The 26,917-nt window shown below is 32.7% G+C and overlaps 3 protein-coding genes and 1 long non-coding RNA gene across 7 annotated transcripts; 1 reads left to right on the forward strand and 3 right to left on the reverse strand.

Moving 5' to 3' along the window:
- Positions 1-5,565: 5,565 nt before the first annotated feature.
- Positions 5,566-7,273, reverse strand: LOC141670948 (uncharacterized). Its single transcript, XR_012554849.1, has 2 exons — positions 6,620-7,273; positions 5,566-5,926 (listed from the first exon to the last, which is right to left on the reverse strand). It is a non-coding gene; the product is annotated as an uncharacterized LOC141670948 (long non-coding RNA).
- A 547-nt stretch (positions 7,274-7,820) lies between these two features.
- LOC141672950 (uncharacterized) lies at positions 7,821-12,683 on the reverse strand. The gene is made up of 9 exons (XM_074479646.1): positions 12,531-12,683; positions 11,890-11,993; positions 11,720-11,803; positions 11,531-11,628; positions 10,820-11,124; positions 10,105-10,152; positions 9,362-9,596; positions 8,373-8,574; positions 7,821-8,259 (listed from the first exon to the last, which is right to left on the reverse strand). The coding sequence occupies exons 2-9, from the start codon at positions 11,980-11,982 to the stop codon at positions 8,176-8,178; spliced, it is 1,149 nt and encodes a 382-aa protein (XP_074335747.1). The 5' UTR covers positions 11,983-11,993; positions 12,531-12,683; the 3' UTR covers positions 7,821-8,175.
- Positions 12,684-13,748: 1,065 nt separating this feature from the next.
- Positions 13,749-18,775, reverse strand: LOC141670609 (ABC transporter F family member 5-like). The gene is made up of 9 exons (XM_074476542.1): positions 17,770-18,775; positions 16,895-17,236; positions 16,452-16,592; positions 16,164-16,343; positions 15,874-16,029; positions 15,119-15,220; positions 14,883-15,011; positions 14,238-14,342; positions 13,749-14,142 (listed from the first exon to the last, which is right to left on the reverse strand). Exons 1-9 carry the CDS (start codon positions 18,667-18,669, stop codon positions 14,047-14,049), a joined length of 2,151 nt encoding a protein of 716 aa, XP_074332643.1. The 5' UTR covers positions 18,670-18,775; the 3' UTR covers positions 13,749-14,046.
- A 4,744-nt stretch (positions 18,776-23,519) lies between these two features.
- Positions 23,520-26,675, forward strand: LOC141671170 (uncharacterized). 4 transcript variants are annotated; one of them, XM_074477305.1, is made up of 4 exons: positions 23,520-23,626; positions 23,739-23,798; positions 24,612-24,845; positions 25,183-25,339. In XM_074477305.1, the coding sequence occupies exons 2-4, from the start codon at positions 23,781-23,783 to the stop codon at positions 25,294-25,296; spliced, it is 366 nt and encodes a 121-aa protein (XP_074333406.1). In that variant the 5' UTR covers positions 23,520-23,626; positions 23,739-23,780; the 3' UTR covers positions 25,297-25,339. The 4 variants fall into 4 exon arrangements, with proteins under 4 accessions (XP_074333406.1, XP_074333405.1, XP_074333407.1 ...); XM_074477304.1 differs by having other exon boundaries at positions 23,526-23,626; positions 23,730-23,798; XM_074477306.1 differs by lacking the exons at positions 23,520-23,626; positions 25,183-25,339 and adding an exon at positions 25,346-25,705 and having other exon boundaries at positions 23,643-23,798.
- The last annotated feature ends 242 nt before the right edge of the window (positions 26,676-26,917 follow it).

Below are 26,917 nucleotides of genomic sequence, written 5' to 3' on the forward strand. Positions count from 1 at the left end.
ACCGACTCTCATCATCAATGATACAAGTTTAATTTTGCTATAGCTCTCTTGCTCTTTCTTTTGCTGGCTCTTTGGATCAAGTCTTAAGTTTCTTATCAATTGGTTGAGTTATAATTAAAAAAATACCCGGTATTTTTAGAAGTTTCGCATAAAAAATAAATTATTAGAAAAGTTCAAAAATAATAATTTCTAATTATAAAAAAAATCATGTTCCATGGATTTAATAATTTTGTAACGATATGTGCATAAGCTATATCGGGTTTTAAACAAAAGTGATGTGAACTGCAATTTCAGAAAGTAAGTATACAATAATGAATTTTTGATAAAAACGAAAGGGGTGAAATGTAGTTATATCTAAAGTTAAAAAAAGAAATGAGCATTCATTTGTGTTTGATTTACGTAATTAGATAATATAAAATCGAATTAACAAAGAAAAGAAAAAGGAGGTGATTCAAATTTATAAAAACAATTGGGGGCGTAAATGTTGTTGGTGATGGGATAAGGGTCACATAAGTAATTTAGCATTTTATTATTTCCTGTTTAAGTTTAAAAGAATAATGCGACTAGTAGTACTACTACACACATGCGCTGAGAGTGAGTGAGAGAAAAGAGGAGAGAAAAGGAGGGAGAGAGAGAAGAGAGGAGGGAGAGAAGACAAAAAGTTAGATATAATAAAAGAGAGGAAAAGAGGAGAGAGAAAATACTTACTCCCCATTTTGTTCTTCCTCTTTTGACTTTCGGTACTGTTCACGATAAGCGATTGACTACTAATTTACGTCTAATCTATAATATCAAACATAGTCATGAGTGATTTCGTTGGATTCATATTTATCAGTACTTTAATATAGTGAAATTTTTATATTTAATACTAATATAAATTTAGAGATATTAACAATCAAGAGTGTGTATTAGCAAACGTGTCCAACACAAATAGGAAACGTTTTTAGGGACGGAGGGAGACGGAGGGAGTATGTTTATTAAAAATAATTGGGAAGAACAGAAAGATAATGGGGCCTACCAGGATAAGGAACCTTAGAGCAACTCAAAGAGTCGGTTCAAATTTGGACCGAACCCCTCTCCAACTCCAATAGTTTGGTCTAAATTTCGGTCCAAATCTCAAAATATTTATTTAATTATTTTAAAGTCTTATAATAATAAATATATTATTTTTGTATGATATAAGATATTATCTTTATATATTTTATTATTATTAATGACTTGTTTTATCAAAGTCGAGGATCCGAAGATGAAGGTCAAGAATCTCAAAACAACCTAAATAGTTACGGGCAATATTTTGACTATCTTGGAGGAAATCGATTTAATTTGTCGGACTAAATTAATAATTTAGTTATCATCGCATTTTCAATTATGTTGTGTTTCAAATTAAGTTTTATGTGTTGTAATCTTTATTTTAATGTTTGAATGTATTCGTAATTTGAATTTAAGAAATGCAATGATATTTATTTAATTACATTTAAATATTTTTTAATTTAAATTATTATTTAAATAAATAATAATAATATCCTAATGTCGGTTAATTGCATTTATAAATACCTGAAATCAAAACTTTATGTAATAAATTAAAAGAAATACATTAAAAACTATTATTTTAATCTCAGTCCAAATTTGGACCGAGATTTAGACCACTGTTGGCTGAATTTGGACCGAAATCGGTACAAATTTGGATTTTTAGGCCACTCTTGGAATTGGCCATACTGGACATACGTGCTTATGTGTAGGGGAGTCGTAAATTGAGTTTGATGGTTCGTTGTTCGAGAAAATTGATGTTGCGCAAGTTGACGAGAATGAGGCGGTTTAAGGGTAAGAAACAGTCAAGGTAAATGAAGAGGAGAGTAAGACAATATCAAATGACGAGATTGAAGAATGTTTGGGATTTTATCAAAGACTTTAAATATGTCGTTTGCAGGATCCACTTTCCACCTGAACCGATGGGAGGAGAGAGCAGTTTTGGTTGTTGAGGAATATAGGCATGTTTGTTTGTTGAGATAGAACGTCATAATCACCTCGTTTGTACGTCTACGCTGGAAATCTAATCCCCCGTATCCCTAGTACATTGTTGTATCCCTACTATATTGTTAATGTTCCTATGACTTTACTTCATTAAGACTTAATTGAGATATATGGAGCTTGCATCTTTCTTGTTTTTGGATTTCAAACTTCATACGAGAATATTTTGACATCGAGAATATTTTAGCATTGATTATACTGATGACGAAGAGGTGTCGGTTTGCACGGAGTATGCCGAGTTTCGTACACTTCGATTGGCTACGGATTGCCAATACCAGGTTCCCGAGACTCCTCGAATTCCCTTCTTAAGTGGAGATACTTTACCTCTGTAGATGAAACCGCTCAGTTTGCCTTACTCGATTCAGGAATATTGATCTTTATCCTCAAATTCCAGGACTTGTGGTTCGATGTGTCCAGCAGCTTCCAAACATTGTCAAATTACTTTTATTCATTGTTGCACTAAAACACAATTTCAGGTTTCAATATATTCATACTAAACTGCTAAACTGCTCTTGTCTTCTCAATGTCAAAATATTCTCGTAAGAAGTTTGAAATCCAAAATTAAAAAAGTTGCAAGCTCCAAATATCTCTATTAAGTCTTTACGAGGTAAAATAATGGGAACGTCAACAATATAATAGGGATGAGGGGGATCGGATTTCCAGCGTACACGTACAACTTGCACCCAATTACTACACCAACGAGATGATTAGGCCGTTCTATCTAGGGGTGTACACGGTTTGGCCAACCCGACCAATTCAAACCGAACCGACCCTATTTCGGCCGAACCAAACCGATTTTTTTCAACCCGATATATAGTTGGGTTGAAAAAATGTCAACCCGATTTAATTGGTTTGGATATGGTTTTCGATAATTTTAAACCAATCCAACCCAACCCGATTAAAATATATATGTACATGCTAATAAGTTAATCCAAAATTATGTTTAGGCCATTTACATATATCCATATATCTCTAAATTTAAATGTAACTTATAACCTCCGTGTTCATAGTTCATTTCGTAATAACAATAGATGTTTGATTAGTGTTATATTTTTTGCATTTATGATTCATTCCAATATTTAAAGCGTAAGCAATATTATTAGTACTTTTGATATTGAAAATTAGATGCTTAAGACTATTTAATATGGAGGATTGTAATATTGTTTTTAACTATTTTCAAGTGTTTTAAATTTTGAAACCTAATGTTTTATTATAATTTTTTATATTAATTTTGTATATTTAATAAACCGATCAAACCGATCCAAATTGAACCAAACCGAACAATACAAATTGGTTTGGGTTAAAAATTTAAACGGTTTGGGTTGGTTTGAAATTTTGAAAACCCGAACTAATTAAATTGGGTTGCTAAATTCTCCCAACCCGCCCAACCCAATCCGTGTACACCCCTATTTCTATCTCGTCATTTGACGCTGTCTTACTATCCTCTTCATTGATCGTTTCTTACCCCCAAACCGCATCATTCCTGTCAACTTGCACAACATCAATTTTCTCGAACCGCGGACAATCTAACTTACTTTATGACTCCCCTTCATGCACCTAAGCTTCCTTATCCTCATAAGCCCCATTATCTTTCTATTTTTTCATAATCATTTTCTATTTTCTCCCTCTCTCTGCCTCCGTCACCCTCTCTATCCTTCTCTCTCTCCTCTTTTTTCCTCTCTCTCTTTCTCGCTCTCTCCTCTTTCTCTCTCTCGACCTCTGTCTCACTCGGCGCATGTGTGTCGCTAGTACTACTAGACTCGCTATTTAGTAATACTAGGCTCGCTATTTTATTAAATAGGAAATAATAAAATGCTAAATTACTTATGTGACCCCTTTCCCATCACCAATATAGACTTGTTTAAATCCGAACAACCTGTTTCTCAATCCTGTATTTTCTTTTATAATAGCGAAGTTTAATTATAACATTGTATGATCCGAGATACACATTAACTTTTAAATAAAAAATTGTATATTTTTACTCATTAATTACAAGTTTCGTACGCTTCATTGCTAAATATTTTTTTCAATACCATATTTTTGCCAGAGTTTTGTACGCGTTAATCCTATAATCATTTTTAAAATAAATTATTTAAATATACTTCACATTTAAATATTTTGTAATACTATCATTAATATTAATTAGTTTATAAAAATTAAATTAGTTTATTAATATATATCGAATCTTATATCTTGTGATACTAATAATATATTATAATTTTGCAAGATTTTACTATATATTAAATTTATAATTCCAATAAGATTCATTGAAAATATAATGGAATATAACAAAATATACCTATTTGATGGAATTCGAATCCTTTAATATCTTTACCAAAAATAAAGAAAAATATTTAATTTTAAAACATTGTTGATAAAAATAAAGAGCGTGGTAAAGATAAAATACAATATGGTATATGATTAATTAAAAATTGCATATAGGGAAAGAAATTTCAAAGTATAAAAATTTGAAAATGAAGTTAATGAAAATAGTATATCAAGTACATATGGATTGCTAAATATATTCTTATAATAACTAATTTTGTTCATCTGTCTTTTTTTATTGCGCTTCAATTTTTTTTTATATATATTGTTCAATAAATAAAAAATGATAAGGAAATGATTGACGAATAATATTTTCGTCAAAGTATATGATTATGGATATAATAACCATCAAAACTTAAAAAAAAAATTAAAATATGCAAATTTCATTAAAGGGTTAAAATATATTAATTTTCCTTTATAAATTATATATAAAACATGTCATATTTTGAAAATTAAGTTATAATTAAGTCTATAAGAAATTATATGCCAAAGTTTGATTTTACGGAAATTTGATTATTCGAGATTGGCTATTTTAGATATAATCTTATTGTTGTTCTTCGAATTCAAAGTTATCTCCCCGTATTACATGCATAAAAATCAAAATTGAATACAAACTTTTAAATCACTCACAAATAAATAAGACTAGTATATGTAACCCTGTGATGTATGTTGTTTTTATCATTTTATATTATAAAATATAATTTTAATATATTATTGTTGTTTGCTGAGATTCAATCCTTATACCTTTACATTCAATCCTTATAACTTTACAGTATAATAATTTTAAAATACACCACAGTTATTTTTATGAATATTTATTATAATTTTTTTAATATATTGTTGATAGAATTCGAATCTTATATTTCTTGTATAATAATTTTTAAAATTATATTTAACGATTTTCATCTTTAAAATTATTCTGTATGGATTGAGTGAGCACTAAATAACAACTTTGATATTAAGTAACAACTTTGATATTAAGTGACCAAGAAATAACAATCAAATTTTTAATATTTTATTTTTTTAATAATATAAATGTGATACTTTAATCAATGTGATACTTTAATCGGTGATATTTCATGTGACATAAAAACTCATTCAAGCCAAAACTTAACTAACATGATTTTAAGCAAAATTTTATACCCAATTTAATGAGCGAAACATTTTCCCATACAAAGTGCACAAAGCCTGTCATAATTAACATGATATGACTAACTCATCTCAATCCAAAATCACATTCAACCAACAACATTTGAATCAACGTTACATGTTTTGAACTCCTAAAACTTTTTATAAATCACAAAAACACCAACTACGTCCATGTATACTCAATGACGTATCTCCATATTTGTTCAGAATTCAAAGCTCATCATGAGAACAAGCATCTCCAGTGCAATGCTTCTTTGATACCTTCTCCTTTGTCTTGTGCACCACATCCTCCACCGCGCTAGCTGCTGATTTCGCGGTCTCCTCCACCGTCGATTTGGTCGATCCTACACTCTTCTTCACCGCGTCTTTCATCCATTCTTTTGCCCCTTCTTCGTCTACTTCTTCTTCAATCTTTGGCCTGAAACTGAAACTCATTCTCATTACTTACCCCACATTTTTCACTACAAACGGTCTCAACTTAATTACAAACGCTCTAAAAAACAAAACAAATTAATCATTAATCGCCCAGTTTAACAATTTTACTGGCTAACTCAGATTTTATATGTATATTTGTATCAATATATAGCTGAACCAATCGATATACTTCCAAAAATAATTAACAATTATTTAAAATGAACTGGAGTTAAAAAGACCCTTTTCATGACCTAATATTATTATTTTAACACTCCCCTCACTCGAAAACTCACTCGAAAACCCATTTTTGAATAAAAAGTGGATTACGGGTGTCCCAACCCTTCCCTCACTCGAAAACTTAAACTCGGATACCATATCGTGAAGACTCCTTTCAATATTTTATATTATTACTGTAACAGTTTTGTCATACAGTGATAAGTTCGTTACAAACAAACTGATATAATTGGAAGCAGAAGGCAAAAATAATTCTCCTTTTAATGTTAGAATATAATATAGATCCGTTTAAAACCTTCCTCTAACATCTTAATATTTTAGAGTCATTGATAACTCAACATGTAACTCATATGATAGCGTTTTAGTTAAGTTCCCTGAGGTAACCTCAAGAACCTTATTCAGTTATTCTCTAATTTTACGAGAAGCGAAAAGATGAATAACAGTGGTGGGCTAGAAATCGAAAACTTACTCGAGATTGGGAGGGAAAAGTTGTTGCTGAACATCATTGATGAGAGATTTAAGCTTGTGCAAAGAAGACATGGAGGAAGCTGTAACTATACCATACACATCTCTAAATCTATCAGAGATGCTTTGTTTTCCTTGCTCAACTGCACCTGTGGAGGCCATTATCTGAGGTAATATTATGATTAGCGAGAATATGAACACAACAACATTTCTCCTTGATTTTTCCATAACCAGATTGTTTTTGCAAATGTTTCATGAAGATTTGTAAAATATGTTTCTGTACATGTGTTGTGATAAAATACGATGATTGTGATAGATGTTGCTAAGATGGTGATGTGTAAAGAAGGGGGGACACGTGGAGGATATATCGTGTAGCTAGGCGGACTGAAAGCTGAACTTTTCAAACACGTACCATGAATTTAATGAATAAACATAGTACCGGGTTTGTAGTGCTGTCCGTATTTATCCTAGATTAATGTTCTGGGTCGTGATGAGATGATGGCATGTGTTTTTTTATATCGGTTATGATATCGAGTTTTAGTAACGTGTCCTCATCCTGCACTTCCACGTGTCACAGAAAAAAAGTTTCCACATATATTTTTTCCCTGAAAATTGGCTTTTAGTTATGGTGTTATAAGTACGTGACAGTTTATCTGCCCCTATTTATCAATTCAGCTTATAATTGAATTTATAACTTCATCACTTACAAATAACAACTTATTTACCATATTTGTATAATTAAATTTATAACTAAAAAACTAATAAATTAAATGTTAGTAAAAACGTACTTTTTCTCAACTTATTTTAATTTTTTATTGATTTATGAACGTCAATTTTAAAAAATATATTTTTAATCTAACATAAAATTTAGGAATTAAGATAATTATATTTAATAATTATTTATTTTAGTTTATTTAAGAAAAAAAAATATTCTGACTTATAAGAAAAAATTTCGAAACACTTATTTAATTATTTAATTTATAAGTATTCTTCTACTTCGAATCCTCTTAAAGGCATAATATCGGGATTTATCACTCATATTTATTTTAAATTTTTTTCAAATTTTCATATTACAGTTAAAAAAAATAGATAAATCTTACTGAACATCCAGGAGAATTTGTGGAAAATGCTGGAAAACGAGATTTGCATTTTAAATTACAATACCAGTATTTTAGCATCAATTAAAATGATATTTTAACAGAATTCATTTCCACAATTCCAGAGAGTAGTAATTTGCAGCAATCTTCAAGATATTCAAACAGTCGGGGACGATCTTCAAATTTTCTCTACCTGTTCTTAAATTTATATAGCGCTTAAAGAGAAGGGTCAAAAAATGAGATTACACACAAATGAAACCACTAATACTACACTGGGAAGCATACCATGAGTGTTCATCTGCACAAACCTCCCCACCCCCCCTAATGAACACCTCGCACAAAGTAACATAGAATAATACAAACGGCTGCTCTGCTTACATCCTTTTCCTCAGAAAGTGAAAAAATTTCTTACCTGGTTTGCAATGTTCAGGGTTTATATGTATATCGAAAAACTCTACAGATGCTACTCCCCTTGCAGCATGACAGCCTCTTTTGCTACAATCCATTCACCGACTCTGGAAGTTTCTTCCCCGGGATTCGAACAACTCTAAGGATAAGAAGAAACTCAAGGTCATATATACAATTTATGAACTGGAAACTGGCATGAACAATGCTCAGAATATGTCGTGATTCTAATGCATTATGATATTGGAAACTCACGTCAGAACAAGTATATATAAGTAGGGTCATCCAGTTCCAATTCTCTAAAGTATAATTGTGTTTAGTTGTTGCTTGCTGTAAGAAATATAATAGCGAAGGCATTAGCTGCATTTCGTAGTGTCTGGATCCACCACAGAGCTCACATCTTCCGGGATCTCTGAGCTCTTCAGCAGCCAGTAGAGGCTTTCCACCATACGAATATCTGCACGTTTAGTAGCATGAAGTGTAAAAAGGGTTAATGAGAATGGCACCATGTACAGTACTCTAATCCTGTCTTGTTCTTAACACTTCTGAGGTAATTGTAGATCCCTTTAAAAGTCCAAATGACAAAAATGTTCTCTAGCATTGTAGTATTGGTAATAGAGGTCAAGGGTTCGAGCCTCACGGAGGGCATGTGTGTGAAGTAGTTAAATTTCTGTTACTGAGCTTAATCAAAATCCAAAAAAAGGATGACAATAATGAGGTTCAGATTTATAGAACTCACAGATCTAAAGCAAGTACAGAGATCAATAGAATATTGTTACAAGTGCACAAGTAAACTTCGCAAACAAACAAAAATAGTAACGAAGTAGATGGACTCGCTCACAGTCTACAAAAAACTAAAAACCCATAGGATGACAAAATGATCGTAACCCAATTTACACTCTTACCGGATTGATATAAAGCAACTAATTTCAAAACTCTGGAACAAAGTTTTTTTATTTTTCTAATCAGGAAGCAAATTACAAGCTAACTATTTCTTACATATGTTTGTGAGCTTTCAAAAGTCAATTATGTAGTCTAAAAGTCATACAACTTGGAACAATATATTTCTAAAAACAACAGCGACAAAGTTGGTAGTAGCAGCATGTAGGTTGCAAAATCCTGTGAAGCTCTAGACAACCTAATTATTATATTTAACCTTCTAGCGAGTTACATTTTACTCAACTACCAAAAGATGTTAAAAAGCTAGCCTTGCTATGCGTATAGTAGTACTTCAGTTCCCTTACCTGAAGCATTGTTCTGGATGTGCATCTATTCGTTTCTTGAATTTCAGGTATGTCCTGCTAGCATTTAAAGCTCTATCATATTCATAAGCCTCCTGATCCCATATTTCTTGTGATGCAGAGTCATCAGGGTAGTCTTGGTTGTCCTTAATAGAAAGTGCTGTATAGCTCAAACAAACCGAGGCAACATCTTTCTGGATTGCCTCTTCAAGAATATAAACATAAAAGCAAGGCAAAACTGCAACAGATGTAAACATAGTTATACTATAAGATGAAACCGTAGCCTACTTAAATTAAAAAACAAAGTTACTGGTAAATACTCCTATTAATTACAAGTATCCTGCTGTAACAAGTAAAAATAATCACGTGACAAAAGAATGCAGGCATTTTCCATTACTTCCACTGTTAACTATTCTTAGTTTGAATCCTTCAGAGAATTAAGGGAGAATTAACGCGAATAGGAATCTTCCCTTTTTTTTGTCAACATCAACAGTGATGTACGTTAGCAATTAAAGAAATAATAAAGCCCTATATTCCATACTAACATGCCGCAAACAATTATGACACTTCTGCCAAAATTAGGGACAAATCCCCTTCAACATTTCTGCCAAAATAGTTTGACCACCTGATTTATACACTAGAATTGAAACAACCATCACACTCAACTACTACTTAATTACCGCACTTTTAATCATCCACATTAGTGGCTATCTCAGAAGAGTTAATATAATTGTTTGCTGACCCACCTTGAACCAGAGCATCGCCATTGTTTACATTAGCGGCAGCATTCCCACCTGCAATACCTTCCACAACTTGCAAATCAAGATGTATCATGTTCGCATTTTACGATATATCAATACCTACAACAACTAGCATTTACACAATCACTGTCGCCACCTGCCACCGCTAAAAAAAGGCATCATAACAATAATTTGTTCTAAGATAAGATAATTTAGCAGGCATATCTCAACCAGATATACAGATATGACCTACTTTGGAAAAACAATTTCACAGTATTTGGTTTTAACATGCACCTCTATGGGATTCAAAAATTAAAATTTGCTGCCAAGTATATGCTTAGATATGAGCCACACCACTGAATTATGCTGGAGTCTGCTTAAGCTTGGAAGTATTGGAACCATACATTGTCATAAATTCTTGTGATTGTCTACTCGGCTGAGAAAGTTGTGTTCTATGAAATTTCAGATCAAGTTATTTTTGTACTCTTGGCTGCAGTGTAAATTTAACTTCTTCCTCGCGTAATTGTAATACCTGACTAAATTGTAGCTCAATAATGGGAACCAGAGACCACTTGCATGTCACCTGATAACAACTGGTAATAACCTACCATAGAACTACCATACAGAGGTACATACTTAAACATAACATAGTTGAATAACATTTTTTTGGAAAGATAAAATTACTAGTTACAAGTTCTTTCCCATGAAGCACAATATGTACCTGTTGTATCTTTGGAAGCTAATTTTATTGTTTGATTAGTGGATGAGGAAACTATTATTGCCTCGTCGTGATGAGGAAGGCTTTCCTTTTTAGAATGAGAAGCCAGGCTTGCAGCTTCAGAAAGTGCCTTGCCTAACTCCTCTAGATCTTCATCATCGTCATTCCCTTCATCAAAGGACCAAAAGTCATCCCGCCAATCAGCATTTGAAGGTTGACAAGAAGCATCAGGTAAGAGCACTTCCTCTACTCCAAAAGATTCTGAAGTCCTCCTACTGCTACATCTTTGAACACGTATAGCTTTCCAGCTGCTCGGATAAATTATAGTCAACAGGGCATATTGTGCATTCTTTTATAGAAACAAAGTTATAGAGAAAATAAAATATAACAACAGAAATTTGGGAATGAAAAGCAAATCATTTTAATGACAAACACGTTCCTACTGAGAGATTACAGACATTGGAGAGGGAAATCAAAATATATCAGAAATAATTAATTGACTTGGGGAGAAGAAACATAATGTACAAAGATAATGATACAAGTGTGGTAAACAATTGCCGATATTGACTATTTCATATCTCTTTAATTATATATCAGAAAATAAATTTATTAATAACGATTATCTGGTTATTAGCCCCATTCCCTTATATATATAATTGTCAAAAGAGTTAGTAAATTCTTTGGTTATAATTCAGAAAAATAATATTGAAAGACCTTTCAGGGTCGCCCGCGCATGTTGCTGATGTACATCCAAAAACAAAGATTTGACGTTCTTCAATTGTCAAGGTCTTAGTTGATACTGGAGCATAAATCTGAAAGTTAAATTCAAAACAATAGAGAAAGTAAAGAAATGAAATCCATATCATCAAAAATAATACACGAATAAATTTCCATTATTCAAACCTGCGCAACTAGCAATAGACTAGTTCCACATGACGTGCACACACGCAAATTGTGTGGGATGACCATATCTGGAACGGGCCAATCCTGCAAAGAGTATAACAATTTAAGTATTTCAAACAATTCATCCACTAACAACACGATAAGTTGTCATATTAGATGAAACTACTTACTGGAAGTCCACCAAATTTTGTCGTATAATGGTCGGATGCTTCATAAAAATCATCAGCCCACGGTCCTGGCATGCCTAAAATAACTTGTTCCATATCTTGCTAAGCTAAGAACATAAAAAGGTGAAAGATTTAATTTAATTCGAACGCAATTATACATTGTGAAGTAATGCCAGTAAAATGATAAAAACTCCATTTCGAAAAATTAGTTGAGTAAGGTAATTAGCAAACATATAACAACTAAATAACAAAACTTACACACACAGTTCAAATTAATAGAGTCTAAAAAGATGTAGATGTTTTTAAGCAGAAAGTAAATGTATGTGATTAGTTTCAAATGCAAGCTGTTACATGATTAATTAATGTATACAAATCACATTTTTATACTTAGTGGCATAGCACAATTAGGAAATATATAATCACCATTCAACAACACACACATAGAGAGAGGGAGAGGGTGGGGGAGAGAGAGAGAGAGAGAGAGAGAGAGGAGAGGGGGAGAGAGAGGGGGGAGGGAGAGAGAGAGAGAGAGAGAGAGGAGGGAGAGAGGGAGAGAGAGAGAGGGAGGGAGAGAGAGAGAGAGAGGGAGAGAGGGAGAGAGGGAGAGAGAGGGGGAGGGAGAGAGAGAGAGAGAGAGAGAGTACCTTGGGGAGTCTGGCTGGCCTGATGGAGCTGGCTGTTTGGCGGCTATATTCCGGCAGCTGCGGTATGGGGGGGAGATGAATGAAAAACACTTGCTTTTCAATTTCTTTTTTTTTTCTGGAATTATTTATATCGTCAAATCAAAATATATTAAATAATTATCTATTAAACTAATAAAGTTGAATAAATATAAAAAGTCTGTACAAACTCCAACAATCTCATCCCATTCTCTCTTTAAATAATATAAATAAATTAGCTCTTAACAATTTAGGAGCCAATTTTACACATTTTTTTCAACTATCCTCCTTAAACTTAATTCTTATTCATTTTTTAGTAGTTAAGTACATATACACATATACAAAATTAATCATCTTGAGTACGCGGGGAGGAGAGAAATTATTATTTAACTAATTTAAGAGGAAGTATCACTCCTTATTGTTGAGAAAGCATTCGAAGATATTTAAATTTTGAGGAGTGTTGAGGAGCTTGTTGGAGATAATTTTGAAATTTATTTCTTCAAAATTTAACTTAGGAGTATAATTTAAGTTATTGTTGAAGTTGCTGTTATTTGGAGCCTCATCAAATAATAAAATTAACATTATGCTTGTCTTTACAGGAACAATTTCAATTTTTTTAATAAAAATAATTTATTTATTTACTGGAATTAATGTCCAGGTTCGATTGGGGGATCAACTGATTTTGAAGATGCACCGAAGTTTAAAACATACTCTCCTGTTTTTTTAATTTATCATTTTAACTTTTACACACATTTTGTATTTTAACCGCATAATTAAAATTATCATTTATAAATTTCTTTTTTGTAAATAAAAGTAGATTACTTATATTTTAATTCACAAAAATATTTTTTAAAAATTATATTTTTAATTAACCGATCAAAATATATCGGAATGTGTGCAACAGTCAAAATCATAAAAAATATAGAGGGAGTACGCAATAAATTAAAAAAAACAGAGGGTACTTTTTACTGATTTCAGAATTAGACAAAAATTTAATTCAAGATTTTACTGAAGTTATTTTTCGAGATTCTGGCAATCGATTATTGATAATGCATATTTTCGACAAAAAAATCCGCATCTAAAAATTGCATAGAACCATTCTAAGACAAAAAAATCAGCATCTAAAAATTGCATAGAACCAATCTAATACAACAGAACAAGAAAGTTTGGAATGTATCACTGGTCACATGCTCTACTCCCAACTGTACTAAAAACAAAAACATTGAATTATAAGAATCAATATTCAAGATACAGGGGAGACTGGAATGAATTAATATTTCCCAAGACTCCTCCAGTGCTAAAACTGCATAAACCATGTAGCATGATTTTCAGACAATACAAAGAATATGTAATACCTTATCCAAGCTTTTATTCTACAATTTAATTTGAGATATTCCTAAACGTGTTATATATACATCAACGAGGGTAGCTCGCGCAGGGCCACCTAGAATTTTATACAGACGATCAGCAGTTCTGTTGGTCGAAGGCGAACTCAGTTCAGTTATTTCCACCTTTTAGCATTCTTCATTCCCTTGGACTTCTGTTTTGCCTGCTGAAATGCCTGCACTTTCTGCTTCTTTCTAGCTTCCCTCTCAGCCTGGTAATTTTGTACATAGAATTGTCAACTATTGTCACATTAAACTTGTATACATCAAACATGGAAAAAAAGATGTCTAGTGGAGGTAATTTTACCTTTGACATTTTGGATTTGGCTTTTGTTTTTGGTGATTTTTCCTCAAGCTCAGCCTCCCGTTCAAGTTCCCTCTCCCTTGCATCTAGGTTCTTCTCTAGATAATACTGTGACATGGAAATTCTTGTCAGTCAAAATCGCAATATATAGCAGAAACAAGTTCACTGTACTTTTAATACATTTTAACCAACTCAGTCCCAGTCTATACAGAAACAAATGTCTGCTCGATTTAGTAAATAGCATCCCCACTAGTAATGAGATTTAGTATACTCACATATGAATGTGTGGACTTGAAATACAGAACCACTAATGGAAACAAGAGGTACAGTAGTCAAAGAATTATGTATATATTAAGGCTAGAGATATTTAGTACACTTCTGCTTAAAATTATGGTAGGTGGTGAAGAGTTCTAAATCTCTGCTGTGGTATTTCATAGGAGGTCAGACTAAGATGACACACAGATAGATGGAAGTACAAAATGAACCAACAAGAGGAGGAAACGGCATGAAACATTCTATATTGTATAAAAGACGATCAGAGAAATTTCCCATATGCTAAACATGTAACTGGTCATTCCATCTATGGTATGCTATGTAGGCATTAAAGCTCAATATTATATATTATTAACTGCTACAATGCAGACTTACATTATAGTCGCCCATATAGTCTTGAAGATTTCCATCCTTCACTTCTAAAACTCTGTTAACTATTTGCTTTATAAAGTATCGGTCATGAGAAACAGTAATGACAGTTCCTTTATACTCCGATATTGCCTCCTAATATTAAAGAACAGCCACAAAATTAGGAAGGAAAAACAAAATAATAATATGTGAGACGGCAAAATGTTAAATCACACACACAGAAAAGCAAACAATCACCAAACCTCAAGCATCTCTTTTGTAGGTATATCCAAGTGATTGGTGGGTTCATCCAGAACTAGCAATGTAGAAGGTGTTACCATGAACTTGCAAAAGGAAAGGCGAGCCTGAAAATGTATATGATTCCAGGTTTATTCAGCTGAACAATAGTAATCTAGAGTAAGAGACACTAAACAAAGTTAAGTACTACAGAAATGTCACAGGTGCCTTCTGTGGCTTGTAGTGTTTATGTGCAACCGCATACAGATATTGTATACACTCACAATAAGATAGATGTTCTTACATTTCATCTCTTTCTAATCTTAATAATGACTTTTATGAAACAAAAATGCTCGTATAAGGGCTATGATGTATGACCAAGTAAACAATAGTTCTAAAAAAAACTTAACCACCAGTTTACCACTTTACCTCTTCTTAACAGCTTACAGGACAAGAATAAAAGTTTGGCTATTTCGCATAACAGACGTTCTTATTATGATAATATGATGTCATATGTAGTTTAATATAACATATTCAATTAACTTGCTCCTGGTAAATTTCTGGAACTTCACCTTGGGTGACATGCATAACAGATGTGAAGAAAGATACAGATAGAAATGAATATGGCTAATAGCAATAAGACTAAACACTCAATACAGTTTATGAAGAATTATTTTAGAAAAAAAAAATACAAAATTCCTTAAGCGTAATCGATTAAGGTAAGGTGACCAGTACATTACATGAATCCGCTTAAAAAGAGTAGAAACAACTAGATCATTACCTTCTCACCGCCACTCAAAAGAGAGACCTTCCTATCAAGCATATCAGCCTTGAAATTACAACGTCCAAGAAGCCCCTTTATATCATCCAGTCTCCAGTCCTCTGCTACTTCCGCTACAGTGTCCAGCACTGTTTTATCTAGGTCAAGTGCTTCAGCCTGAAAATTTGATAGATTATTCACATAAGTATATATTTTTATTTGTAATAGTATAAGAACCCCAGCCAACTGACAAACCTAAATTTACTCTGACTACAAGGTCACATATAAAAATGGTGCTGACTTGTACATGCCTGATTTTGCTCGAAATAGTTTGGCAACACATTATGCTCTCCAAGCAACACTTCACCTCTTGTTGGCTCTGCTAATCCCATTAGTAGTTTAAGCAATGTACTTTTCCCACACCCATTGGGACCAAGAATAGCAACTTTCTCCCCTTTTTCAATTGTTAAATTTGCATTCTTGAAGAGAACCTGGTTAAACAATCAACAAGGTAAGTAGCACACAAGTAAGTTACACATACCAATATTTAGTACTTATCAGTTCTGCTCTTTCTCAAAAGCGAGCTTAGAATTTATTACCTGATCACCGTAGCTGAATTCAAGATTCTTGATCATTGCAACTGTTCTTCCACTTCTTCCGCGCTCAGGGAACCTGATCTTCATTTGTTTCCTAATAAATGGCTTATCAACCTGTTCCTCATCCTGAAGTTTTTCCAGCTTCTGTTTCACACAAGAAACACAGATTAGCATACATATAATATATGCAGAAAGTATTCGGCTAGATACTTGTAAAAGTAAATTATTGAGATGGATGAAGACTCGTCGTTCTGCATAGTTTTTTGGTCCTCCCCTCCTCTGATAATAATTCGAAGTTAAGCCAAGATCGAAATCAAGCTCACTTTAGGATATATATGTCGGAAAGGTTACAAAATACTAATACTGCTTCATGAATTGCATGGCTTCAGCCATTTTTTGCAGCAGGCCATTAATAAGTAGAAATGAAAATTAGCTCTCCAATGTACCTTTCCAGCGGATGAGGCACGTCCTGAATTTGCTCCTGCCCCTAGCCTGGTTATTAAACCTTTAGTGTGCTCAATTTCTTTCTGTTGCTTCTCCCATGCTGCAAATTGAGCTTCAATCCATGCTGCCTTTTGGATAATAAATTCAGAATAATTCCCCATGAAAGTTCTGGATACACCCATATCAGTTTCAACAATTTTTGTGCATAATTGGTCAAGGAAAGCCCTGTCATGAGATATAATAACCATGGGCACGTCCTGCTTATTCAGATAACCTTCGAGCCACTCAATGGTGTCAAGATCAAGATGATTGGTAGGTTCATCCAAAAGTAACAAATCTGGATCCTGCATATGTTATGTATTATCCAGTCAAAAACAGATCTCTTATTTATGATGCATATTACAGATGTAGCAAATTAACAAACAATTTTCAATATAGAAAGCGCAATTGAAGTGTGCACATCAACAACTACAGACAACCAGTAGTTTAACACACATCCAATAACAATTATAATTCCACTAAATTTGAAAAAGAACATATTTAGCTCAATCATCAATCGAACATGAATGATATGTAATGTTACTAGCTGCAAGAAAGTCACTCACTCTATTCAGACCAAACTTTCAAAACTAGACAACTCCACATTGCATGCACATAGTCCTATAAGCAAAAAAATTCTTTGATGGAAGTTTCAATATAGTTTTATAAGTTACCACCATAAATTCCTTATATACACCATGTCAATATAACCACAAGTCAACTTTGCTCAATAGTAATAGTCTATAGAGCTCAAATAAGGACACAGCACAAACTTCTACAACCTAAGGAGCCTAACTTATGAAACATTAATTTACCAATAAAAAACACAATCACAAACCTGAAGCAAAATCTTCCCAAGCGACATTCTCATTTGCCACCCACCACTAAACGACGCCACCAACCTATCTGAATCCTCCTCTGCAAACCCAAGTCCAGTCATCAACTTACTAATCTTCACATCCACAACATCCAAATCCACAGCCTGCGCCCGTCTCTGCAACAAATCAAACTCATCCAACAACCTCCCCATCAACTCCAAATCCTCAACAGAACCCTCAATTGCCTTCTGCACCTTCTCCAACCTCCCTGCAATCTCCATCTCCTCCTTAAACGCACTCATAAACTCTTCCTTCACCGTCCTACTCAACGAAACCTCAAACTCCTGACTCAAAAACGATATCCTCATATTCGATTTCGCCTTGATCACATTCCCCGAATCAGGTTCTTCCATCCCAGCAATAATCCTCATTTGTGTCGTCTTCCCCGCGCCATTAACACCTACTAAGCCTACTTTTTCGCCTTTCTTAACTTCCCAGCTAATATCCTTCAACACAGTCACACCCTTATAACCCTTAGTCACATTCTCTAACCTAACCCCAGACGAAATACTCGAAGCACCACTCCCAGATTGTCTATTCCCCCGTTTATAATCGACATTCTCCGAAGAAGAATTCTTCGAAAACAACGATTCTATATCATCTTTCACACTTGTTTCAGCTGTATCAACAGCTACAGCTGATAATCTAGGTGGGTTTTTAGTGTAATTAGTATTTCTAGCATTAAACCCAGCTACGCATTTCATCGAACACTTGGTGGGCATGATGGATTGAGCCGGTATTTGAGTTAAAACTGGCCGGAAACGTTGCCGGAAAGATGGTTTCCGAGCATCGGAGAGTGATGTTCCGGTGAGGAATGATGAACTGAGGTCTATGAGTTGAAGCTTAGTGGCTAAATCCATGGCTGATAGATAGATACAGAAACTGTATGTATGTATGTAACTATGTCTCTTATCTTTCCTTAGCTCATGGAAACAACAAAAGAATTGTCTGTGTGCCTGTTATTAGTACTGTCTGAAATTTAATACAAAAAAATGCTGTAATATTAATTTAAAGATATTTTATTATTTGGAAGTTATTAAGATAGTAGTATAAAATTATTTTTAGTAAATTAAAACAGACCACATATTTTTTTTAATTAAATTTATACTGCACCACATATTTTAAGATTGTAAGAAATGTTGATGAGAATTACGTGTATAACTGTTGCGTGACACAATAAACTACTGTACTACTATCAAAATTTGTTACTATTCATTGACCACACGTGTGGTCATAAATTTATGAGATTTCTCATATGAGTTTTAGAGATAAAAATATTTTAACTAAATTTCATTTCCAATTTTAATTATATATGAGACTTTAGTATAATCTTGTAAGTTAAATGGTACTTCCTGCGTACAACTTGGTTTTCTTAGTATTTGATATATACTTCAACGTTATTATGAAATACACTTTCATAATTTATTTTTAATATTTTCTATATAAAAAATTGAATATCATATTTTTATTTAGAAGAAGAGTAAATTTAAAATAGTTTAGGCAATTATAATTTATAAAAGATTTAAAATATTTGACGAGTCTCCGTCCCCTACATCGAATATATAAAAAACATGAAGTTAGGGAGATAATGGCATGTTTGCATCATTTATAAACCTCATAATAACTTATTTACGAGTGTTTGTTGGATTAATTTATAAATTAAAATTTTAATGTATAAGTTAAATGCTAGTAACTATATACTTTTTTTCAACTTATTTTGATATTTCTCTTTTTTATTAATTTTAATTTTAAAATACATGTTTTTAAATATTAATCTAATTTAAAATTCATAAATTAAGATAATTATATGTAAAAAGTAGAAAAAATAACAAAAATAACCGATTTTTGAAAAAATTTAACAAAAATAGTCATTCTGAAAAAAGTGGTCAATTTTGGCAGATTGGATTGTCAGTTGGGTATCCCAATTTATATAAGATACTCCACTGATAGTTGGGTATTTCATATATGGGATACTCCACCGTCAGTATCTTGTATAAAGTGGATACTCCACTGACAGTTGGGTATCCCATCGGCTAAAGTTGGCCAACTTTTCAGAAATTGATTATTTTTGTCAATTTTGTGTAAAAATAGGCTAAATTTGTTTATTTTATTTTATATAAGTAAAAATAATTTGACTTATAAGTAAGATTATCCAAATACTTATATAACTTATAAGTATTAATCTACTTATCACTTTTAAGTCATTTATTCATTTTAAATCATAAGTTATTTATTTCAAAATTTTACAAACGGAAATAATATATATTTATTCGGATTTAAGATTAGTAGTATTCAATAATTAACGATTTTGAGTATTTGTTAATGATTGTAATACAAATATATCGACTTTGTTTATTTTGTCAATTACTTGGTTACATAGAAATTTTAACTTTATGTAATTAAGTGAAAATTACAAATTTTAAGATAACTAAAAAATTTGTGTTTGATTTATTATTACATAACTATACGTTATGTAGTTAAATTTGGTAGTAATTAATGTTTTTATATACATAGTTATCTAACTTATATGTAACTTGTGATTATGGTGGATCCTGACAACTAAATTTTAATTTTTTGTGATAATTATAAAAATTTTGAAACTTGGAGTTCTCTTACCTAATCTAAAATATAACAAATTAAATATAATAATTTTATTATATTTTAAAAAACTTCAAATTATATAATTGAATTACATCAAAACACGCAAAATTACTTAACACTTGCAAGTTACAAATTTTAGATATACTAATACCGATTTATGTGTTGACGATTATAATAAGAAAATATAGAGATAACGCCGGGGCCAAACCACACGTTCATATTTGTGGTTCAGGTTTTGCGGAGAATCTTTTACAACCAGTCTTGTAATGCCACGTGTGATATAAACACCTGGTACTATATTTACCACGTAGGTCACAGTTTTATATCTTCTTATTTTTTTTATATCTCCATCTTCTCTCCCCTTTAAAAACAGTAATTAATTTAATTAAGGAGATTTCGGAAATCAGAACAAATGATTGAGATATCGACTTGTCATTTATTTTGCAATATTTGAAAAATTGGAGAATGTTTTGGTGATTTTTAAAAAATCGGTCAAAATCTATAACATAGCCTCGTACTCTAATAATTTTTTTTCAAAAATATTGTTTACGCTCAATTAAATTAAATTATTTCTTTATTAAACTACCCATGTAATAATAGTATCATGCACTCATGGCTAACGTGATACCGGTGTTCTAAAAGTCGACGATTAATTGAAATTAATTGGTGATTAAAGCTGTTCGGTAGAAAATCGAACTTATTAAGCGAAAATCGGGTCAAAATCGTTTTTACGAAAATCAATCAAAAATTATATTAATCAGCCAAAAATTGAGTTATTCGATCAAAAATTAGATTAATCGGTCAACAAATATTTGTAAAATTATAAAAATCAAAATATATAAATTTGTAAAACATTTAAGAAAAATAGTAGTCTCGTATACATATTTACTATTTTAAATGGTTAAACAATAAACTTTCTTAATTTTTTATCTTAAATTGACCTCAAGTCATAAGTTAGATTTTAAGAATTGTGTTTACTTTAAATTTATTTGTATAAATATTTATAAAAATTATTGATGTATAATGAAAATAGTAAAATAATTACATGTATTATAAATTAAAAATAAAAATTATATTAAATTAGTTCCGATTAATGATCAGATTAATCCCGATTAACTAATTAGTCCCCGGATGTTGCTTCGACCAACTAGGTCCGATTCCCGCCGGTGTCCGGAGGCCCAAGACCTTGTTGAAATTGTCCAGCAGTCAGCAGATGACTACAATCAATACACAATGCAAGAAAAAAAATATGGTGGCTTTGCAAGGTGCATTTTACATTTCAAAGTAACTAGTAAGAAATGAAGTGGCTAGAATGCTAGATACTCAGGCCAATGCGGCTTGGAAAACAGAACTGGTCTAGTATCAAATGTGCAGCCTTCTGAAAGAGTGGAAGAATTCAAGAATTACTCGATATTTCTGCGAAGATTTGTGTGACGTAAATTTAAAGACTTGGTAGCATTGTGGTTAACATGAAGAAATAGTTTAGGGGCCATCAGTAAAGTATGTGTTACTCTGGTTAAGACTTAAGAGCGCGCATTGGGGCACGTTGGCAAATGATCACAATTGTTTTAGGTGGCATAGTTGAAAAATCGGAACCTTGGTCTGAGAACAAGTAAGCGGAGAATGTACTAAAGATTGCAGAATGTTGAGCTAACATGGAGAAGCAAGCCACAAAACTGGAGGAGACGTCCTAGAAGGGAGATTGGCCTCCGAATCAGCTTTTAAAGGAAACAACAGTAGTAGGAGTGGTTGTTAAAGTTAGTTTAGTATCTGATATAGAGAATGGTGGGCTTGCTAATGCTTCCAACACAATGCAGCACAAAGAAGGAACAGAATTGGAAGCTCTGCTGCTTGAAATGGATACTGAGACGACGATTGAATCAGCTTTTTGGTCGATGCCCTTGTCTACTAAGTAGTCCTTCTAAAACCTTAAGACGTTAGAGAAAGACATGAACATGATCTTACCCTTGTCTACTAAGTAGTCCATCTAAAACCTTAAGACGTTAGAGGAAGGCATGAACAAGATCTTATACTCTTCAACATTCGGATCTGCTTTAGTTTCACCATGTACATCAGTTCATGTCTAGAAGAAACCATATGACACCATTAACCATGCATCATTGAATTACTGGTTTCAACAGTAACTAATACTTAGTTCTATAAACATAATAACCTGAGTTCAAGAGAATTCAAGTCTGCTACAGTATGCTCACCACAAGTAATCCAGAATTAAAAGGTTTTTTATTCCTGTGAATAGAAGCTCAAAAATATATTTGACCAGTAGGAGGTTTTTGAGAGTTTTTGGGACAAAAATCTTCATTTAAGTTTGAGAATTGTATCGATTTCGATTTTGTTCCTTTTTGTACAAATATCTGGAGTCCTAAAGATCTGATAAAGAAAAATGTAACATAGTCTGTAAATAACATAGCCTCTCTTATGTGGAGGTTCAAACCTCCTCTTTGATAGAGAAGTGAACTTTTCTCTATAATTTTAGTAATATATTTACAGGTGTAGTCTAGCTAAATGTACTTCTGTTTACGAATGAAAGTTTGATGTAGTGGTTGATATCTTGATTTCTCGAAAAAAGGTCAAGCACTCGTGACGTGTGCGCGGGCTTAGCAATAAGAAGAAAGGTATTGCTCTTTGTTTTTCGTTTTATTTTTCTTCAAAATATGGCTGCTTAAGTCTACATTCTTTTAGTTTATACAAATGAGTCAAATATTGCAGGCCACTGATGCCTGCAACTGTGTAACTGTGCTATGCATCATAGTTCTGACTTTACCAAATATATGTTTCAATAATATCATCATTTCTCTTTCGGCGCCTGAATGAGAAATTAAAAAGAATCTCAATACACTTAAACTTTAATAATTATAAGAGAAAATATTCATTTGCCGAGATCAAAAGTACATTGTCACAGTCCCGTTATCTAAAAATTTATAGAATTATTTTTAACAAATTTAAAATTTTCATTCAATAAAATTATTATTTGTAACTTTTACGGGAGGTTAAAAGTTCGATTTCCAACGTGTCGTGTATAATCAATTAAAAAAATTTAATAATTATTTATATAGTTATATTATATACATATATAAGAGAAAATACAAATGGATATGGTGTAGAACAGGAGAAGGTCATAGATAGCAAGTTTCCAGAAATATCTCTGTCATTCAACTGCTTCACTTGTACAAATATCAACTTGTAAATCCACAACAAGTAACTCTCTCTCTCTCTCTCTCTCCCTCTCTCTCTCTCTCTCTCTCTCTCTCTCTCTCTCTCCCTCTTCATATCTTTAAATATATTTAAATAGTTAGTTTAGTATTTGCAGATTAGACATACACAAGGCATCTGTACTCCATCTTCAGTTCATATGGAAGATCATAAGCAAGTAAGATTCTTGATCCTTCTCTATTTCCCATGCTCAAATTTGTATTTTTTTTGCTTTATTACTTACATATGTGATATAAATTTAATATTGCAAATTTTCTTCTTCCATTCTTTCAGTTCATGCATGAATCTTGATTATGCTATATGTTAATATAGATGATTCCCCATAAATTTTCTTTATTGTTAATTTTTTGCTAAGAAAATGAACACAAGTCAAGGAACATATAAGTGTGTTTTTGAGATTGGCCTAATTAAGTGGATGTCATGTCATGATCACCATCTTGACCATTTATTATATTTTAAGTACACAAGGTCTACATGAAGCTTGTGTATATCCTAGTATTTATATGTTTTCTGGGAGGTTTTTAACATTCTTAATACTCCATTTGTCAAGATTCAAGCCTGCAATTAATATCAGGCTAGGCTAATCACAGACACTGGCTCTATTAATATGGTTAAATACTTCATAGGTTTGACTTAAGCTAGAATTTTCTATACATAACATCCAGTCCCCCATTGTAATATATGTGACAAATTTGTTCAGAAAATAGGCTTTTTATTACCAAGTGCGCCAACAAATTAATCATGATCTTTCGGGGGCTGAGGGGACAGAGTGAGGTTTGTGGATAGACTTTGGTTTTTTCGATTTCGACATGATTAATTATCTTTGAATTTTTGTTTAAAGGGGTTTCTCAAAATTTAATATGCTAGAGAATCTATGTGGTACATTTCATTTGATTACTTCTTAAATTGTATAACTTTTTGGTGGTTCTTCATTAGATGTAATGAGAGCTTGATCTTGTGTTGTTTGTAGAAAAATGAGCCATGGCTATCGGTGCCACAGTTTGGTGACTGGGATTCGAAGGAACAAGTACCGGATTACTCTCTAGATTTCTCAAAGATTAGAGAAATGAGGAAACAGAATAAGAGGGATGTTTCCAGAGCCAGTCTTGGAAATGAAGAAGAGCTCATCTCTTCCTCCACTAACAGCACTAAACCGAGCAAAGTCGACACTGTTCATGATTGGAATCAGGACCACTCTCCAACTGTAAGTTTTCCTGGTTTTTGCTCATCTCTCTGTGTGTTGTCTAGTAAAGGAAGGGTATGGTTGTTTGTTGTTGCAAGTAATTAAGAAATGTTCAGAAAATTTAATGCCCCTGCTAGGACACGTTTTTAAGCATTAACCATGTTGACTTTAGAATGTCTCTTCATCTCCAAAACTGATGTGGTTATGAATTTAGTTTTAACCATACTTCTCAGTTGTGGTTTCATGGATGGTTCCACTGTTGCCACTATTTGCCAGTTGGTTACGACTGCTTCCACTTTCGAGTCACAAACATGTCATTTCCACTCAATTTTAAGTGATGATAAGATTGTACATTCAGGTCCCTTGTGTTCTCTTAAATGAACATATTTTATTTACGGCAAAGGCAAAATGGTCTAGGGCAAGCGATTTTTATAACAAACAATACTGCGGTAAACGACCGCGGTATGTGTAAATATTGGCCGCGGTATGTGTAAATATTGGCCCCAATGCATTTACACCAGGAACCCTACCTTACACTTATGGCGGAAAAAGACCGCAATATGGTATGTTGTAGCGTACGATTGCTGTAGACCGGACCCCGTATACCATATATACAACGAATGTTCTCTTTGTTGGCTGTGAAGAAAGGAGTGGGGAACTAAGCAGATTTGGGATCAAGACTGTGGACTTGAATACAAGTACAAGAGTAGTAGGTTGTTCACTTCATTGATTGCACTCCATTGTAATACTTGCTGTTCATAGACTTGCACATATTTTAGATAGCATTGAGTGACTTGATTATGTGTTGGGAGTGATCATGTGAGGTGGTTGGGCAGTTATTGGCATTTTTGCCTGCAACTTGAATGATTAATTGATACTCACTTTGTCCCATTGAATTCTATACATTATTTTTCGGCACGCTTTTCAATGCTCCTTTAAAGTATAACTCCACAATATTTTTTAAATTTTTTTTTTCTGAATAAAAGTTTCATGTTTAAACTTTTATTCAAAAAAAATAATTTTAAAAAAACATTATGAAACTATACTTTATAGAAACCTCGAAATACGTACAAACAGTGCACGTATAAGAATCAACGGGACGGAGGGAGTAATGATCTGGCACGAAATAAAATGCAAGTTGCTAGCATATCTCGAAACAAGTAGAAACAAGTAGGGTTGCTCATAATGAAGCCATACACAGAATACATCAAGTTGATTACTAATGCATCAAACAACATTATCAGGGGCCATAAGATATAGGAGTGTATCTTGTATCTGGTTTTTATGAAAGGATATATGTGAACATCAAATAAATCATATCAAGACATTTGTATTCTGTTCTAGTATTCACCTGCATTACCTTCAAATATCGATTTTTTAACCAACATTTATGTTTTTGAAGAATATATAACGTTACTATGCTATTGTGACCCTGGTTTGACTGTGGTCTTGTCGTTCTACAGAGAAGAAGAAGCATTTTCAGCTGCTTTAATTGCTGCAGGAAAGCGGAAACTGCTCGGTGAACAATTTTCTGGTGCTCAAGGTTTTTTGTAACGCGATTTGTTTAAGAACAACTACAAAGGTCGTATGTCTTGTAACGCGATTTGTTTAAGAACAACTACAAAGGTCGTGTGTCAGCAGGAATCCGGGGAAGGTCACAGGCCCCTTGATATATTTTGGAACAATGCTGGTAGTATATTCATATCATGGCATATGGATACAATACAATTATGATGGAAATTAATGTTATAGCTTGCGCTAATTCGATGTCTTAAATATGAATTCTCTTCATGCCAGTATACAGTATGTTAAGAACTCAAATTATTTGGTAGTTGAATTGAACTAGTTTAATGTTGTCTGATACAAAGGAGATGAACTATTTATGCTAATGTTCAGAGATCAATTATGCACCTGTAAACATGTTCCGGGCGTGTTTAATTATAAACCTGATCATGAACTTATGACTATTATAAACAAGATCAAGGACACTTATCTAGTTTCTGATGTATCAAGTGTCAACTACACTTGGTTAAGTTTCTGACAAAAACTAGTTATTTCAGACATTCCGTTTTTCAGAAACATTAAACTAAAAT

This window comes from Apium graveolens, chromosome 7 (genome assembly GCF_009905375.1).
Source record: "Apium graveolens cultivar Ventura chromosome 7, ASM990537v1, whole genome shotgun sequence".
Classification (NCBI taxonomy): domain Eukaryota; kingdom Viridiplantae; phylum Streptophyta; class Magnoliopsida; order Apiales; family Apiaceae; genus Apium; species Apium graveolens.